The 17,210-nt window shown below is 45.6% G+C and overlaps 1 protein-coding gene across 7 annotated transcripts in view; it reads left to right on the forward strand.

The window, feature by feature from the left end:
• The window catches only part of REEP1 (receptor accessory protein 1), a 66,357-nt gene that overhangs the window by 44,606 nt on the left and 4,541 nt on the right, over window positions 1–17,210 (forward strand). For 3 of the 7 annotated variants that reach the window (XM_040064043.2, XM_040064045.2, XM_040064046.2), the window contains 2 exons: window positions 1,928–2,096; window positions 8,505–8,540. In XM_040064043.2, the coding sequence (XP_039919977.1) occupies window positions 1,928–2,096; window positions 8,505–8,540 (205 nt within the window). Of the gene's footprint in view, window positions 1–1,927; window positions 2,097–8,504; window positions 8,541–13,828; window positions 13,968–15,608; window positions 17,148–17,210 lie in introns of those variants that run through there. The other 4 variants (XM_040064049.2, XM_040064048.2, XM_040064047.2 and 1 more) reach the window with 4 other exon arrangements.

The following is a 17,210-nucleotide window of genomic DNA, read 5'->3' on the forward strand; positions in this document are numbered from 1 at the left end:
GTAGCTTACACTGGACCAAGAGGATTAACTGGAGACGCCTCTTGGAGTGAGAACATATCCTAAGAGCGGCTTAGCCACTGGCAGGAGTGGCCAAAATTCAGGCATCAGCTCTTGTGGCTGGCTGAACAATGCGAGGACAGAGGTGAGAGTTTAGCAAAACGTAAGTTCTGACGTCTCCAGTTGCATGCATATAAAATCAGCAACGTAACATGTCTTGGTATATAAGCAAAGAAGCCCCATCGATTTAAAATACTTTCTAATACTTTCTACTGGGAAAGAGCAAAGTAAGTCTGCTGCTTCTCTGTAATAGTCTGCAGGAAAGCTAAATGTGGAGCTGGGAAGGAAGTTTGAACCCATTTTTCCTGTAAAAAAAGCTTCAGGCTGAAAAGTTGGGTGATTGCTGGTCTGTCACTCTCCTTGAATGCAAGAAGCACAGACTCTCACAGTGGCTGTAGGTATAAGCCTCTGATGCTCTCTCTACTTACACACCCTAAAAGTAAGGTGCTGAGGAACTTGTATGAGGTAGAGGCACTGATTTTCCTCACTGTGCATGCAGGATTTCTGAAGTGGTGTTGATCAATCAGTAGGTAAATGATTGCTTTGCCTTCCCAATGGATCCATGCCAGTGCACAGGGGGCAGGCTGTGCTGCCTAAGAGCTTTAACACGGCGTGTGTCCGGTCTTACCTCCAGTTATAGCTGTTCGGGGTGAGCCCTTTGTCTCTGCCAGGCCAGCACCAGAGTGAACCTTCCACTGGCCTTGACCTGCACCCTGGGTCAGAATATTCAAAACTGCAGCTCAGAAGGAAGCAGTGACATGTTCTGGTCCAGCCCCAGCCTAAGTCCTCTGGCAGTGGTCAGGCGGTGCTGCTGGACAAATACAAGTAGAGATGAAAGTGGTGGGTGAATTGCTACAGGTTGCCTTATCTTTTTGTTAAACAGGACAATATTTACTGTCTGTTATTTGCCTTCTTTTTGATTTCATCTCAGTCAAAGCATCCATCGAGTTTTTTCCTAATTTACAATTGCAGAAAGAATGTTAGAATCAGGCTCTACGTGTTTACTTCAGTATTTTTTCAAGACTATGTGTCTATGAAATATCTTTCAGATCCTCCCCCCTCAATAAAATGTTAAAACATAACTGTGATTTTTATCAGTTATGCAATTTATATTCTGACTGTCATTTAATGTAGCTCAAAAATTCTATGATTCTGCATGGATTGAATTTTCTGGTGTGCCTACTTTATGGCTGTGGTGTAGTAGAAGGGGTACAGAATACTTACAGTCAACCTTTTGATGGGATGCAGTTTTAATGGAAAGTGTAATTTAACCAACATATCCTTTAGAGTTACATTCCTTTCACCAAGGAATATCTTTGTTGCCAGATTGTGAATTAGTGTGAAAAAGAAAGAAAAATATTGCATTAGTTAATTTCTTCCTTAAGTTGCATGAAAAAAAGCACTGTTGTATTTCTTAGAATTTAGCTATACTTTTTATTACTTTAAAATTTCATATTTTCTGTGCTCTGGAAGTGTTGTGTATTGCTGAGAATGGCTGAGTGAATATCATCATAGATGATTAACTTGAAAAGGGAGTTATTTTGATGCAGGCCATTTAATTGTGGTTCTGAAGCCAAGCATCTCTTTGACTCATTCCTAGTGAAGAAAAGTAGCTACCAGAAAGGTACAACAACATCCTGCTCCTTTACACGTGGCCGAGGCTGCTCGGTGTCCAGATCACTGCAAAGAAGAATCAGAGATGTTTGCCATAGAACCACTCCAAAAGGAAGAGCCAAGAGAGGGAATGATGCTTTCAGCAGCACATTTTGTCATCTCTAGCTTACTGGACCGATGGATTTCAATGAGCAAGAGAGAAGGAAGTCTCAAAATGTTGGCTCTAACTGTGTTATTTCCTTGCTTGCTTACCTAGGGACAGGGAGCCCTGTCTGAGAGACTACGGAGCTTTAGCATGCAGGATCTCTCGACGATTCGTGGAGACAGCAGCAGCACTGTTCCTCCTTCGGTCACTGTACGAACAAGTAGCAAACAGAGCCACCCCAAACCATCCAGAAGTGCATCAGAAGGCACTGGCAGCTCAGGTAAGTGCCAGGGTTATTTTCAGTGTTGTATTGCCTGGAATATCACACTGTTCAATGAAGTCATGCCCTTGGCAGGAACAGAGAGAAACAGACACTGCAGGCAGCACATTCCAGAATTCCCAGGGCACAGACGTGCTGTTGAGTCTCTTGGCACTTAGGAAATAAAACAGTATCATCATTTGATGGTTGCTATTCCTGCCTGGTACCAAGGATGGGACTTGAGCATGCAGAGAAGCCAGACTCAGTCTTTGAGCTGGGAAGTTGGGCTGGGGGCTGCAAGCCATGCTGAAAAAACTGTGTCTCCTAAGGGCAAGGGCTTATTCTCTAACTCTGAAAGAACAAAGGGAAGAAATATCACACTGTAAATAAGATCCATTTCTGAGGATTCATTTAGAAAATTTATTTCAAGCTTGATTAAAGAAATCTTTTTGAGTCCAAATCTAAAACATTTAATTGGAGATAGCTTTGCAGATCGGATCTAAAAAATTGAGACATGGAGGGTTATCCCAAGCAGGCGGCTCCAGATGGCTTCTGGGATTCCCACACACCACCAAAGATCACTCAGCTCCAGTGCTGTGATGAGAAGCCACAGAAAGTTGCAGGCGTGTTGCACTTGGTAGCTTGTGAAACATATGCTGGCAAATCAGAAATTCAGCGGTTTCAACTTGTGTGTGCTGAAGTCTGTGCAAACACTTGCAGTGTTTCAAGCCTGGGTAGTTGCTACCCCTTCTAATTTGCTTTAGTTTTGGAATGGTATTAGAAATGTCTCATCCTTCCTAAAAAATGTCCTTCAAGCCTTTTACAAATTCTGTGAATCAGAGGTTGTTTTTTTTTTTTTTTTTTTTTTAACATTGTCTGTTGAATACATTTTCTTCATGGGTAAACTGAAATGTGGGTGCACATTGGTTTCATTTGTATCTTTATATAAGGTCTTGTGTACACTTCGCTTGAAGTAATCAATCTGAAAATAAAGCGTTCACACACAGAATATAAAATTCTTTAAAAAGTCACATATTTAGACCAAAAGCAATAATGCCACAAATAAACCTTAATTTAGTTATTTTAATTCCATGTTGAGTGGAGCAGTCTTTGTAGTTTTGCTCTAGAGACAGTGAAGTCATCTTACCTGACACAAACCCCTGTCTCAAGACACAAGAGGGGGTTTTTTTTGTTTGTTTGGTTTGTTGGTTTTTTTTTTGTTGTTGTTGTTGTTGTTTTTTGGTTTTTTTCCTTGGGGTTTTTTTGGGGTTTTTTTGGTCTGGTTTTGTATCCATAGTGTACAAGGATCTCTCAGAATGAATCTCTGAAAAACTGTTCATGAACTTTTTGAACTCAGCCTAAGTGTTCATCACAAATTTTTACATTCAAGTAATTTGAGATTTTGGGTTAGTTTTTTTTTAATGGAAACTGCACAAATTTGCAAAATCTTCCAAGACCTCTCTGTGTCCCATCTCACTTGGTGATTTCATTGAGGTGCCTAATTCTCCACCTGCAGAGAATATGAACATATTCCTCTTGCAGGTGGTGGGAGACTCCAGCCACGGGCTTTGCTCTCACTTTTAATCACATTAAATGAAAGATACAGTTCTGATCTCTCCAGTCCTTGCACTGTTTCATGTGGGCACCATTTTGTACATACTCAGAATGTCTGGAGAGGAGAATTGATCAGGGTCAGCTCTCGTGTGTGTGTGTGTGTAAGACTGATGTGTCATCCCAGCTGTGTCACATCCTGAGGGCCATGTTCTGGTGAGATGACACTGCTCTGGGCACACTAAACCCAGACATAGCTCCATCATTCCGCCTTTCACATTTGTTTACTTGGAGAGCTGGACATAAGCAAGGGACAGTCAGAATTTGCCCTTTCGTGTGCTGTAGATACATGTAATCTACCATGAGCAGTCACTGCAGCACAGCAGACACACAGCTCTTTCTCCTGTCTCAAAGCCCTGAGATGACATAAATGTCCCTGTCAGATGTCCCCACTGCCTCCCATCCTCTTTTATTTCCTGCTTTAGAGATAGTGGGACAGAGTGGGACATCAGGTGGAGTCAGCAAAAATGACCCAGACTATGTGTTTGGCATGAATGTGTTCACATTTTAAATAGCCAACTTTTCTTAAGAATTACAGAACCTGCTTCCGTTTTCCTGATGCTCTATCACCTCTTGTATCAGTGACCTGTCATCCAAAGCAGACTTAAAGTAGATATTTTTGTTTTGATTTTTTTTAATTTGCTGTTTAGAGGTGTTTCCCCCTCTTTTTTCCTTCCATCTTACTCCCACTGCCAATCCACAAATCACGTTAGCAACATTAAAAAAAGAACTAACAAAAAAGGAAACATCTTACCCTTTCCTTTTGCAAGTGTTTTACTCCTAGTGCTTTAAGAGAAGCCTTAAAATAGGAGGATAATGATTCCCAAAACAAAAACTAAGGTCATATGTAATTCAAAGAAGGCTTATGTTGATTGTCCTTGACTGCTGCCAGCTAGAATTGTGGCCTGGGAGCTGATCTCTTTGTGACCACACTAATTAAGGGAATTAGCTGAGGGCAGGACTTAAAGGTTACCCTCACAGTGAAGAACACAGAGCTGTGTTCTTAGCTGGTGTGGGGTTTTTTTGACTGACAAGACAGCAGAGCTCACTTTCTGAGGGCTAATAGCCTCACTATTATAGAATTTTAGATGAAGCATCCAGGAAAGAAAAGCACACCAAAACCACCGTCCCTTTTTGATGAGAGCTCTGACACTCCTAAGGTTAGAATTAAGCTGGAACAATGATGTCTGAACATAAAAATGCATGTTAACTAAATGAGCCAATAAAAGCTCACACAGGACCTGCCATGGAGGATGCTGAGAGCTGACCCCACTCGGGTCTGCTGTAAACACCAGCTGGAAATGGTGGCTTTGCACTGTGGTGGTCCCTTCCTCAGGCACTCATCTTTGCTCTTTTATGCTGAAGAGAGTTTCTTTGGGTTTGATATTATTGTTGTTATTGTTTTTATTATCATTATGTTATCAGGGGAACTTCGGTTCAGCTGTGGCTGTTGCATCCCTGGGAGTGTCCAAAGCCAGGCTTTGGATGAGGCTTGGAGGAATCTGGTCTAGTGGAAGGTGTCCCTGCTCATGGCAGTGGGGATGGAACAAGATGATCTTTAAGGTCCCTTCCAACCCACACCATGCTGCGATTCTGTTAGCCCAAAATCTCTTTTGGTGATAAGGTGATGGAACAGCCCAGCTCTGGCTACTCAAGCTGTCCAGTAGTAGACAGCTGTGAACTCAGAGGAAGAAATGCTGATTTTGATGCAGATTAAAAATACCTTCTTGTACTATTTTTGAGGGATTATTTTTCGTTTGAGCCAATGTGCCAATCTATCTTATTGGAAGCCTCCAAGATCTCTGTTTTGGGAGACTTTCAGGGAGATATGAGATCAAGAGGCCAGGAACTGGAAGTTCCTCAAGCCAGTTTTGCTGCAGAGCAAATGGTGTATGGAAGCATACTCTTAGAGCAGTGAGGGCTCTTTAGATTGACCTTAGAGTTGTTTATACGGCTCCCATTCCCTGAGCAATGGAAACACAGCCAGACCTGGTGTGGAACTTGGTGTTGCTGGTTGTGACTGTGTTTAAGAGCAGATGTGATATCTGAAAGAAAGTGATTTGGAAAGACAAGAGGGATAGAGAGAAGTCTGTTGTCTTTCCTGCACGAGAGAGAAGGGAGTGCTAAAATTCAGTTTTGTTGGCATTAAACCCCCCAGTCCCTCTGTGAGCACCAGCAGCAGTTCAGGTTCTGGTTTTACAACTCTTGGGCATTTTTCCAAGCCCACTGAAACATGGGAAAAGGCTGTCCTGACACCAGTGGGCTGTGGCTGTGGCCATGGCCAAAAGCTGGCTGGCTGCAGGACCAGGCTACACAAACAGTCAGCCTATTTTCCTTCCACTGTTGTTATTTTTGTAATGTGAATGGTGCTGCTTAGATGGATTTGTGAATCTTTGAATCCCCTCTTGACACAAAATATTTTGTGAAGAACTTGGGATTTTGTAATGACTTCATGCAGATACAGCAAAAGGGGGTTTTTTTGCCTGCTGAAGAGTGTCTTATGAGGCCAAGAAATAGAATAAGCAAGAGCTGCTTTTGAGACAAAGGGAATTACTCTTTCTCCTCTACTCTTTGCTACTTTATCCCCCTCTACCTTTTGCAGTCCTTGCTGCTGTTCAGTGGTGCCCATTGTGCAGTTCTGCTGGAGGATGGTCCTTCTGCAGGAGTGGGACTGCTCAGCACACCACAGGTGTGTTCACATTCATCCCACAGAAAGACCCTTCTCCTCCTCCTCCTCACACCCAGTCAAAAGCTACACCCAGGTGACACGAAGAAGCAGAGTCTGCTTTTGCCATGATTTGTGGGGGCTGCTGACCCCACAAACAGCACATCCCATGAGGCACCAGCTCCAGGGAAATGTGCACACCTTCCTTTGATGGGCACTGAGGGCACACAGTGATCTCTTTCCTCCATGTAGCAGGCCCACCACCTCTTCATCTGATCTTTCACTTCACTCCTGGTTCAGCATTTCTCAGTTTATTGTCCTGGCACCCAGGTCGTGGACTGTGACATTTTACTTCGATGCCTGTTCCAACCTGTGCTTTTTCCACAGGCAGAACTGGCTCTTTCCTTTGGGAACTGTAAATGTCACGTGGCTGTGCATTGTTATGGAAAACTGTAAATTCCAGAACAATATTTCCAAACATTTTTCAAGGGAATCCTGTTCTTCTGACAAATGTCCAGAAACAATCCACATACAGACTTGTCTTTATTAACAGGAGCTTTTACACTTAACCTTATGGTATTGCCTTAATTTGTGTTAAATCACAGGACAGTCAGTGTCCAGAGCTGGTGCTGCCTGGGGCAGAGGACCACAGACAATGGAGTCACCTTCTGTATTGCCCAAACCCAGTGTTCTTTCTGCTTAAGCTTGGCCCAGGCTAAGATCATTCTTATGTGGAATGATTTCAAAGCAGAAATGGACAGTGTGCTTTCTGATACTCTCCTTTCCTCTGAGCAGGAGAGAATCAAAGCTGTTTTTTTGGTCTTGTGCTGAAGGACCAAAGGCTTTGCAGTACAGAACAAAGGTGCATGAACATCAGCAGTCAGGATGTGTTTGGGTATTCAGTCCCCATCAAGCAGAAAGATGTATGAGAACAACCCAGATATATGTTGTCTGAACTCCCAGAGAAAAATCTGTCATAAAACTGTGATCGGCTTCCTTCTGTGTAAGATCAGAGGCTGAGGCCCCAGCAGTTCTCTTGAGGAAGCCCACAGTTTCACAGCAGCATCCAGCCAATGTGAGGCAGCGCTCCCACTGAAAGGGTGTAACCCAGCTGCCTGCCCCTGGCCCATCTGTCTTTTCCTTTGGATGCATTTAAATCTGATTTTTACATGCTGACCTCAGTCAAGGAATTGGGTCAAGTTAAATGCTATCCCTTGCTTCCAGGTAGCTCTTGACCTGGGTCAGATCCTCAAGCCAGTAGAGAGCAGCAGCACAGACATCAGCAATGGGTTAAGGAAGGTGGAGGCCAGAGTGCAAGGCACAGTGGGTCATCTGCTTTCAATGGTGCTGCTTTAAAATGACTGTGAAACTATGGAAGAACTTCTACTGTCTCCAGTGCAGGATAATCATAACTTAAAAAAAAAAAAAAAAATCACATAGAGGTCAAAGTTTTTTATCCTTCAAAAACTTCCTTTAATATGGAGTCACTGATGCCACTGTGAATGTTAAACTGAAAGGTTCAAAGTGGAAATTGGGGCTGTTTCCTAGGACTCAAACTATGCTCAAGATGAAGCTATAAACTTCACACATTCATGAACACCTGCTTTCACTGAAGGCTGCAATGCAATTCCCTTGGCTGCTTTCATTCTTATGGTAATTTCATCAGGATATTAATTCCTGTAGGGCCCTCCTGGTTTAGGAAGATCAGGGATGTGTGGATAGTTTTCCTTAGAAATTGTGTGGGTGGTTGCAGTAACCAGACTTCTCCTGCGAGAATTCTAAATCTACTGAAAAAAATCCAGGCATAAATCCCAGTACTGCACCCTGTATTTGTTATCATACAGCGTTTTGCACTGGGTTATGCATCCATGCTCCCATTCTTATCCACACTCCCAGGTCCCTCCAATCAGGAGTTATTTGTGTTCAGTGTTCTGAGAACAGCAGCAGGGAGCTGTTCCTAACCCCATCCTTAACACACATATGGACACAGCCTGGGATGAGGCTCATTCCTGAGTCTGTGCTCCTTGCTGGTCAGTGGAGATACTCATCTCCCTGTGCACAAAAGGGCCTTGAAGTCCACTTCAAAATGGTGCCAAGCATTTTCTTAGAGTGGCTTCATCTGATGAGTTCCTAATGCTCAGCTCCTCTTCCAGTGTGCACGTGTTGCTCAGTTTGCCGACTCCTCAGAGGTGAGTGCTGGATTTCCTGTGTCCTGGTATCCATGCATCTCTTTTGGGCATGGCTGCATCCCCCAGCCTGGCTTGCTCCTGATGCTCTTGCTCACTGGGTTTCCTAACACCAGGGGACCAAAGCAGGGAAGGCCAGGCTGTGAGCTGTGAGTGGCTTTGGGAGCTGTGTGTGTGCTGATGGCAAGAATCGCAGTGCTTCTCACCGTACTGACCTGTGTCACCCAAGGATGGGGATTGTTCCTCTGGAATAGTTCACTCCTTTCTCTTTTAGAGGATGTGCCATGTCTTTGCTGTGCAGTGTAACTCCTCTGCCCCCGTCCCCCAGTGCTGGTGTAAATCCACTGGGAATGCAGCAAGAGCAAACCCTCATCAGTCCCAGCCCTGTTTTGCTGTGTTCCCTAAGGATTGGCACGTGTTCCTCCATTGGTGGTCAGGATGTTTGTGTTTGGGGTAAGCAGGGTATTTAGCAAAGCCCAGCAGCAGACCCTGGTATGACAAAATAGGCTTGAACTGACTCTTCCTGATTCAGTCTCTGGCAGAAGCATTTTTGAAAAATGTCCCCACTGTCCCCAGCATTTATTGTGTTTACAAACGTTGGAGTGCAGTGAATGGTTTAGCTGCTGGTGGTCTTTTCAGTGCTGTGCCAGTTAGCTCAGTTGCTAAGAGCCCAGACATGTCACTTCTGCATTTTTTCCCCAGTGACAGATGAAAGGAGTGGGAGACCTCCAATTTGGGCATGCCAGGGGATGGGACTGCCAAGCAGCTTGTCTGGGGAGAAAAAAGAAATACAGAGAAATACAGACTGGCAGTGTCTCATGTTGGTGGAAGCATAAGACCTTTGCAACTCCATTTCTTCTCATCTCATGTGCTTTTCATTTATTTTGCACACTAATCAACCTGGAGACAGCAGCAGAAGCACTAAAGGATCACAGTGCTGCCACCGTGCAGCAGCCCCCTGTGCCTTCCCACAGCCCTGCTCCTGGTGCCAGAGCCCCCTTGGTGCTTGGGGGCTGATGGGCCAGCCTGACACAGCCTCCTTGTACCCTGAGCGATTTTTACCTCATATTTGATTTGTTATCCTTCCTTTTCTGGGTGAGTGTGCCATTGTGCAGGACAATGAAGCATGTTTAAGGTGGTGTCTGTTGAAACAACCATGAAACACTTGTATTCATGTGGCATTTTATTAGAACCTTTCTAATTTTAGCCTAAAGCTGTTTTATGGATTTGACTTCAAAGTTACATTTATAAAAAGAATCACTGAATCCTTATGGGCTTAACGGTCATGAGGTAATCTCAGGAAAGCCATTTAATGATGCTAAAGCAGCAATCAGTCTGATATGTTTATGAATTGGACCCAAAGTAATTTCGATCTTGAAATTGCATATCCCATCTTTCACATTGGCTTGTCTTACTATTCTTGTTCCCCTTTCCAACATAATCCAGTCCCTTAGAACATGTCAATAGGGATGTGCTGAGGCTCTGTGTCATAGAGGGTTTATTCTGTCTCCACAGGCTGCCCTTTCTCTGTCTCCAAGGCAATACATGCATTAATGCACTCTCAGACAGTGGCCTGCCATTAAAATTCTCCTTTGTAAGTGCATCTTTGGTAGCTTGGAGAGCTGACTATGTCATGTGAACATTTTTCAGTGCCACAAAAAGCTGGGGGAAGAAAGAATCTAATTTTGTTTAGCTAGGACTAAGTTGCCTTGAGCTATTGGCACTCATCTTTTCTTAGTGCAAACTTTCGTGTAACCAATTTCAGAGTCCCATCATTAGCAGTTCTCATTTCCAAAGAGTTTATAATCTAAATGGGCAGATAGTCAAGTCTTTCCTCAAGCAGGGATATTAAAGGCTGCTTTAGAGCCTTGGCACAGTCTTTTTGGCAGGAGCAGTTGCCTTAATGCTCTTGCAGGAAAAACTCAATTATTTCGCTGTCTGACTCACAGAAACCTCCACAGCTCTTAGGAGAGCACAGGCTGGTGGAGCAGATGTCCAGGCATGCTGCTCCCTAGGTGATATCCTGAGAGAAGGTGTCATGAGGATGAGGCCTGCAGGTGCCATGGAGGGTGCATTTCTGCAGAGCCTGAAGGCCAGGCTGAGGACAGCCTGAGCCCCCTGAGCTGGAGCTGCCCCTGTCAGCAGTGGTGGGCTGGGAGATGATGGGCTCCTGTGTGCTGGAGCACGACTGTCCCTGTCAGCAGTGGTGGGCTGGGAGATGATGGGCTCTGTCCTGGAGCAGGACTGTCCCTGTCAGCAGTGGTGGGCTGGGAGATGATGGGCTCTGTTCTGGAGCAGGACTGTCCCTGTGAGCAGTGGTGGGCTGGGAGATGATGGGCTCCTGTGTGCTGGAGCAGGACTGTCCCTGTCAGCAGTGGTGGGCTGGGAGATGATGGGCTCCTGTGTGCTGGAGCAGGACTGTCCCTGTCAGCAGTGGTGGGCTGGGAGATGATGGGCTCTGTCCTGGAGCAGGACTGTCCCTGTGAGCAGTGGTGGGCTGGGAGATGATGGGCTCTGTTCTGGAGCAGGACTGTCCCTGTGAGCAGTGGTGGGCTGGGAGATGAGCTCTGTCCTGGAGCAGGACTGTCCCTGTGAGCAGTGGTGGGCTGGGAGATGATGGGCTCTGTCCTGGAGCAGGACTGTCCCTGTGAGCAGTGGTGGGCTGGGAGATGATGGGCTCTGTCCTGGAGCAGGACTGTCCCTGTCAGCAGTGGTGGGCTGGGAGATGATGGGCTCCTGTGTCCTGGAGCAGGACTGTCCCTGTGAGCAGTGGTGGGCTGGGAGATGATGGGCTCTGTCCTGGAGCAGGACTGTCCCTGTGAGCAGTGGTGGGCTGGGAGATGATGGGCTCTGTTCTGGAGCAGGACTGTCCCTGTCAGCAGTGGTGGGCTGGGAGATGATGGGCTCCTGTGTCCTGGAGCAGGACTGTCCCTGTGAGCAGTGGTGGGCTGGGAGATGATGAGCTCCTGTGTCCTGGAGCAGGACTGTCCCTGTGTGCAGTGGTGGGATGGGAGATGATGAGCTCCTGTGTGCTGGAGCAGGACTGTCCCTGTGTGCAGTGGTGGGATGGGAGATGATGGGCTCCTGTGTGCTGGAGCAGGACTGTCCCTGTGTGCAGTGGTGGGATGGGAGATGATGGGCTCTGTCCTGGAGCAGGACTGTCCCTGTGAGCAGTGGTGGGCTGGGAGATGATGGGCTCTGTTCTGGAGCAGGACTGTCCCTGTCAGCAGTGGTGGGCTGGGAGATGATGAGCTCCTGTGTGCTGGAGCAGGACTGTCCCTGTCAGCAGTGGTGGGCTGGGAGATGATGGGCTCCTGTGTGCTGGAGCAGGACTGTCCCTGTGAGCAGTGGTGGGCTGGGAGATGATGGGCTCCTGTGTGCTGGAGCAGGACTGTCCCTGTGAGCAGGGCTGGGAGATGATGAGCTCCTGTGTGCTGGAGCAGGACTGTCCCTGTCAGTAGTGTTGGGCTTCTCTGTGCTGAAGCTGTTGGCTCCACTGCAGAGCCCTCTCCTGCCCAGCTGGGTCACTCCCACTGGCCTCACGGTCTGCACATGACAAAGCACTGATGCAATTCATCCTCCTCTGCTCTGGGCAGCCTCACTAAAACACAAGCCTGTTTGACAGATGTACTCCAGCACATCTTTTTGACAGCTCCTCTGCCAGCTCCTCTTGCTTTTGTTCAGGGCCAGGCCTTTGCTGGTAGAACTCTTTCCAGCTCTTTACCCGAGTTTCTGATTTATCTCCTTTGTGTTCTGTGGAAAGTCAGGCTACAGCATTCAGAAAGAGTGGTACAATTATGTAAGAGCTCTTTTTCCCTTTCAGAGAGGACAGAGTGAAAATCTCCAGGGATATTTGTTTGTCTTTTGGCAGCGCCTGGCGAATGCTTAAACGCTGTTCAATATTAAACACTCCTGCTTGGGACCGGCATTTAAGAAGTAACAAAATTATGTTTGGTGGTGTTCTCTCAACTAACATTTCTTAGGTGCTATTGCAAAGACCTGGGTCATGGTTGAGAGCAAGAAACTATTTTAATTCTTGCAGAGAATAAATATATCTGTCATGAAATGAAGAAACAGTTGTATATCAAGAGAATTGTTGGGGCTGCAAGTATTTGAGGGGGCATTTAATACTAAAATGCTGATCAGAAGCCTTAGGCAGTGTAAGAAACGTGCAGGGACATTAGAGATGGATGGGTCTGTTGTGGGTGTGCTCTGCAGGGTTGTGCTCCACGAGGTGACCGATCACACACAACCAGCAGTGCAGCTCACCAAGGACCTCGATGGGACATCCACTTAATTGTGCTTTAACCAAATCACCCTGTTGGTCCACTGGCTGAATCCAAGCCCTTCTTTGTGGTATGCTAAGAAATGCACATGAGTTATTACAGTGGAAAGTGCTTTAAAAGCGCTAATTGACTTTGTGTCAGAGGGGCTGAATGTACGTCTCTGAACGAATTCAATTAAACGGTGGAGATGGTTTTATTTTCGTTCTTAGCCAGTTTTGCTTCCAGCTCTCATTAACGGTTTTGCTTTGTTTTGTTTTGTTTTTTAACCTTATTAAAGAACAAACAACAATTTTCTGTTTCTCTAGGCATTTTGTTCCTTAAATTTTCCCTTCACTAAATACTGAAGCAAATTTTATAGGGCTGGTTTGCATCACTTTGCATTGGTATTTCTGAATAGCAATTTGTGATTTTCTTTTTGAAAAAATAGTTTCATATTTATTTTGGTTATTTCAGGGAGGGAAAAAAAATCACAGAAAATCAGTAGTTTTTAAGTATATTTGCATTTTACCAGCAGAAAGTTAAAACATTAACTGTTGTTTAATAAACGTCAGCTGAACCACAGATATGATAAAAGCAAAGATGAATATTTCTGTGTTCTGAAACAATGTTCCTTCCCCTTCTGCCCCCAAATGTTTTCTCCTAACAGTTTATTCTTTCTTTTTCTCTATGTAAATATTATGGGACTCTGATGTAAGTGTTACAGATTGCATGAATTTTCCTCTGAGGTGTTTGGAATAGACTAGCACTTAACAACTCACTCATTTGTGGGATGTGTTTTCATTAACGGATGACTTTGTTGATGTGATTAGGCTTGTTTGCTTTGGTTGCATTTGATTCCAGCTTTGGAAAGGATGTCTGCCTCTGGTGGCTCCTGGGCAGTGTGTGCTGGTGTAGTTGGCTGCTCCTAACTCCTTGGTCTGGCAATGAAAACTGCTGGGGAAGTACAGGACTTGGGTCAATGTCTTTTGGAAGTGATGGTGGATTTATCTTCGTTGCAGGGGACAGAAGCTGATGGCCATCGAATAATAGATATCTGTTCTCCTGTGCTTATTAAGTGGTGTGCAAACTTCTTTATATGAATGATCCCCTGGAAAGGGTTGACTTTGGAGTGACTTTACCTTCTATTACAATGATACAATACCTCCCTCTTGATTTGTGTAGTCTGTGACTGGTTTTCCCCACTCCTGAGGAATTAAAGTGATGGGAGAAAGAAGTATCGTGCCTAGCAAAATAAGGGGGGGTCCAGTGTCAGAGTTGCCTGATTCCCACTGTAACTGTACTGAAGTGTCCAGATTTTTCAGAGGATCTAGATCAAAGTAATTTGTTCACTTGCACTTAGAGTGGGCCAGGTCCTGACTTCTGATGTACTCGTGAAAATCCTCAGGAATTTACTACAGCATGGACCAGAGTCTGAACCAAAGTGATTGCTGAAAAAACCAGCACACTACTGAACCCGATATTGCTGTAGAGAGAGTTTTGCAACTGAAATTTCTTAGCCTTGTTGAATCACAGAGATCAAAGATTGCAATGATCTGGCCCTGCATTTCCTGCTCCGTGTTGGGTTGTTCCTTGAGGTGTATTAATAGCTCAGATCCCAATTCTGCAGAACACTCAATTGTCTACTTTAACTTGAAATGTGTCTATTTTCAGGGCTTCCCAATGTATTGGCTGTATCAGTTCCCTTGGGAAGAATTATGACAGAATGATAGGAAATGGAATTAAGGGATCCATTTCCTTATACTGTTTACAGTCAGATTCTGTCTTGCTTCACTGGAGAGAGGAGTGTAATCGGGTCTCTGCACTGAAAAGGTGTTTGCAAGAGGCATCAGCAGCTTTAGTCCTGGAACACCAGCCCATTTCCCACTTCTGCAGCAATTCAGCCCCCTCACACAAAGATGTGGAGCCATAAATGTCACAGGTGGAGACACAGCCTGCTCTGGGGTGGGGAGTGAGAGTCTCCCAAACAGAGTCAGGGCAAAGGTCTGGTGTATGATCCATGTTTTTATACAGCCACCTCCTGGCTGTGACAGTCCCTGGGGTTGTTGGCTGCTTCCCAGACGCAGCACACAGTGCTGACTCTGCTACTTTGGGGACATCTGATAGTGACCTGAGGCCCCACAGCCTCAGATCATAAAGATGGCTCTTAGAAACACACAGGAGGTCACCCAAGGCCAAGCGTTGTCCTCAAAACACACGCTCCAGCCCTGACAATATGCTTTGCTTCTCAATCTTTACCTTCTCTGGTAATAAACCTTGGTGTCCCAGAACACTTTCATTCACTTTAAACCTCCATCTCCTTTCTCACCAGTTCCTCACATGTTTGTTCTTCTGGTTAACCCCCTGCTTTACATTTTTACTCACTCTCTTGGTGTAAGAAAACCAGGTTTTTATCACATCATCACCATATTCACAAAAAATAACCATTTCAGAGCCGGGGCTCACACAGCAGCCGCTCTTCGGAGATGAGTTCTCTGCCATCCCACAACAGCAGAATGCTTCCACAAATGTGGGACAAAAGTTTAGCACCCCAAAGTCTGGCACCCCAAAATCTGCCAGATCAATATGAGCTTGGGTTGCTCACAATACAGATGTCCTTCCCAAGACAGGATGGGCAGGGAATCCTCCCTTCTTGTGCCAGGTCTTAAGGAAAGTGCTGTGTGTATCCAAGGTCTGTTCTCATCAATGGCCAGTGAAGCAGTGGAAAAGCCTGGCAGAGCCCAGCTTCTTCCTTTTGCCAGTTTGGTGAGGCTGAAGCAAAACTGTTCCCATTTTGGCTGGTTTTCAGTGTCCCGTTCACGATGTGGAGCAGGGAAGAAGAGGCCCCCAGCCCAGCTTCCAGTGAACTTTACAGACCCCTCAGCTGCAGGGATCAAAGCAGTGTGCACCAGCTTGGAGGCTGAGCTCTCCTCTTGATCTTCATGGAAGCAGCTTCAGGACATGGATGTGATGCTTGGACTGATGGGGAGAATGGAAAAGCCTGCAGGAGACTGTGCCTGCTGTGGAGGTGACCTGGATGACAGAACTCCCTGGGTATCATTTTTTGCCCAGTGTCTAATTTAAGAGAGAGAATAGTAATGAAGAAAGCAAAGTATGCTGCAAAACCATGGAATTCACAGAAGAATTATCAGGCTGACAGGTCCTTCTGTCTCCTTTTCCAATGGAGTAGCTGGTTGTAGAATGGGAGCAGGGCACATTTTCATGATTCTACCCCCTCAGCCTCAGCAGCCTGTGTCTCCTCACTCTGGTCACTGAACACCCTAACTCTGGTTCTCCATCCTGTCCCATTCAAAGCCCCTTTTTTCCCTGGTGAAAGCCCCTGTCTGCTCTCAGTGGCACGTGGCTGGAGATGTGTTGTTGAGCCACTGTGCAAACCCCAGTGAGGCCATTAAAAGGAGTCCTGACCCACTTCTACAAAACTTGTCTAAATTTTGGGTTGGCTTATGCAGGCAGCAAAGAACAGCTTCCACGCCCAAGAGGGTCTAAGCTAGGCTGCTCCTTGGGTAGATCACTTCATAAGTGGGGGGGTAAAATAGTAAACCGAAACATTCCTGTACTGTTCTGCCATGTGTCTAGAGAGCATTTAAATCTCCCCACAGTGCAATTTTCACACTACAGTCCTACATAGAAGAAAAACATTTCAGCATTATCCTGGGCCGCTCTGCAACGTGACTATCAACATCTTCAGTACAGCTGGGGAAAAAGTCGACTTCCAGCTCTTCCTGAAAACCTGCAGTGATCTCCTCCAGCCTGCCCATGTGAATGGTGATAAAGGGGTAGACACATGGGGTCAGTGGGCAGAGGATGGTGTGCACAGGCTGCTGTCTCGAGCAGCAGCTGCATCCTGTGGGCTTGAAAATGATTAGCTGCTGACTTTAATCTGGCACTGGAGAGAGCCCCAGTGACCTGCTCATGACTCGTGCTGTTGCTGTAGCCAAATCATTTCCCCTCTGTCTTCTAACCAACTGAAAGAGCTGTCAAAGAATTCGGTTCTTTTGGGCTTTAAGAATCAAAAGGGATTAGTAAGTATTAGATGTTTAAGAATCCTCTTTGGTTTCCATCTTTGGGGTTTAGTCTTTGGTCCAGCAGGCTCTTACAGTCAGGCTGAGACAAGAAGCACAGAGCATTATTTCTATGTATGTTCACGCAACAAAGTATAGACACAAAAATTCTGATTAGTGCCACCTAAACAGCAAATAGTTCTACTCCTACCATGTTTCAGAATCAAAACAGCCCTCTCAATTAAACAGAGAAACCTCCAGCCCTGCTGGTAAGAAACTATGGAGAGCAGAAAACTTGGTCATGTTGAGTTTCCTCTTCTATACCTCTTGCTTTGGACGGGTCATTAAAAATACTGTCTATATTTAGGCAGCAGATGGACTGTGTTGTG

This window comes from Hirundo rustica, chromosome 5 (assembly GCF_015227805.2).
Source record: "Hirundo rustica isolate bHirRus1 chromosome 5, bHirRus1.pri.v3, whole genome shotgun sequence".
NCBI classification, from domain to species: Eukaryota; Metazoa; Chordata; class Aves; order Passeriformes; family Hirundinidae; genus Hirundo; species Hirundo rustica.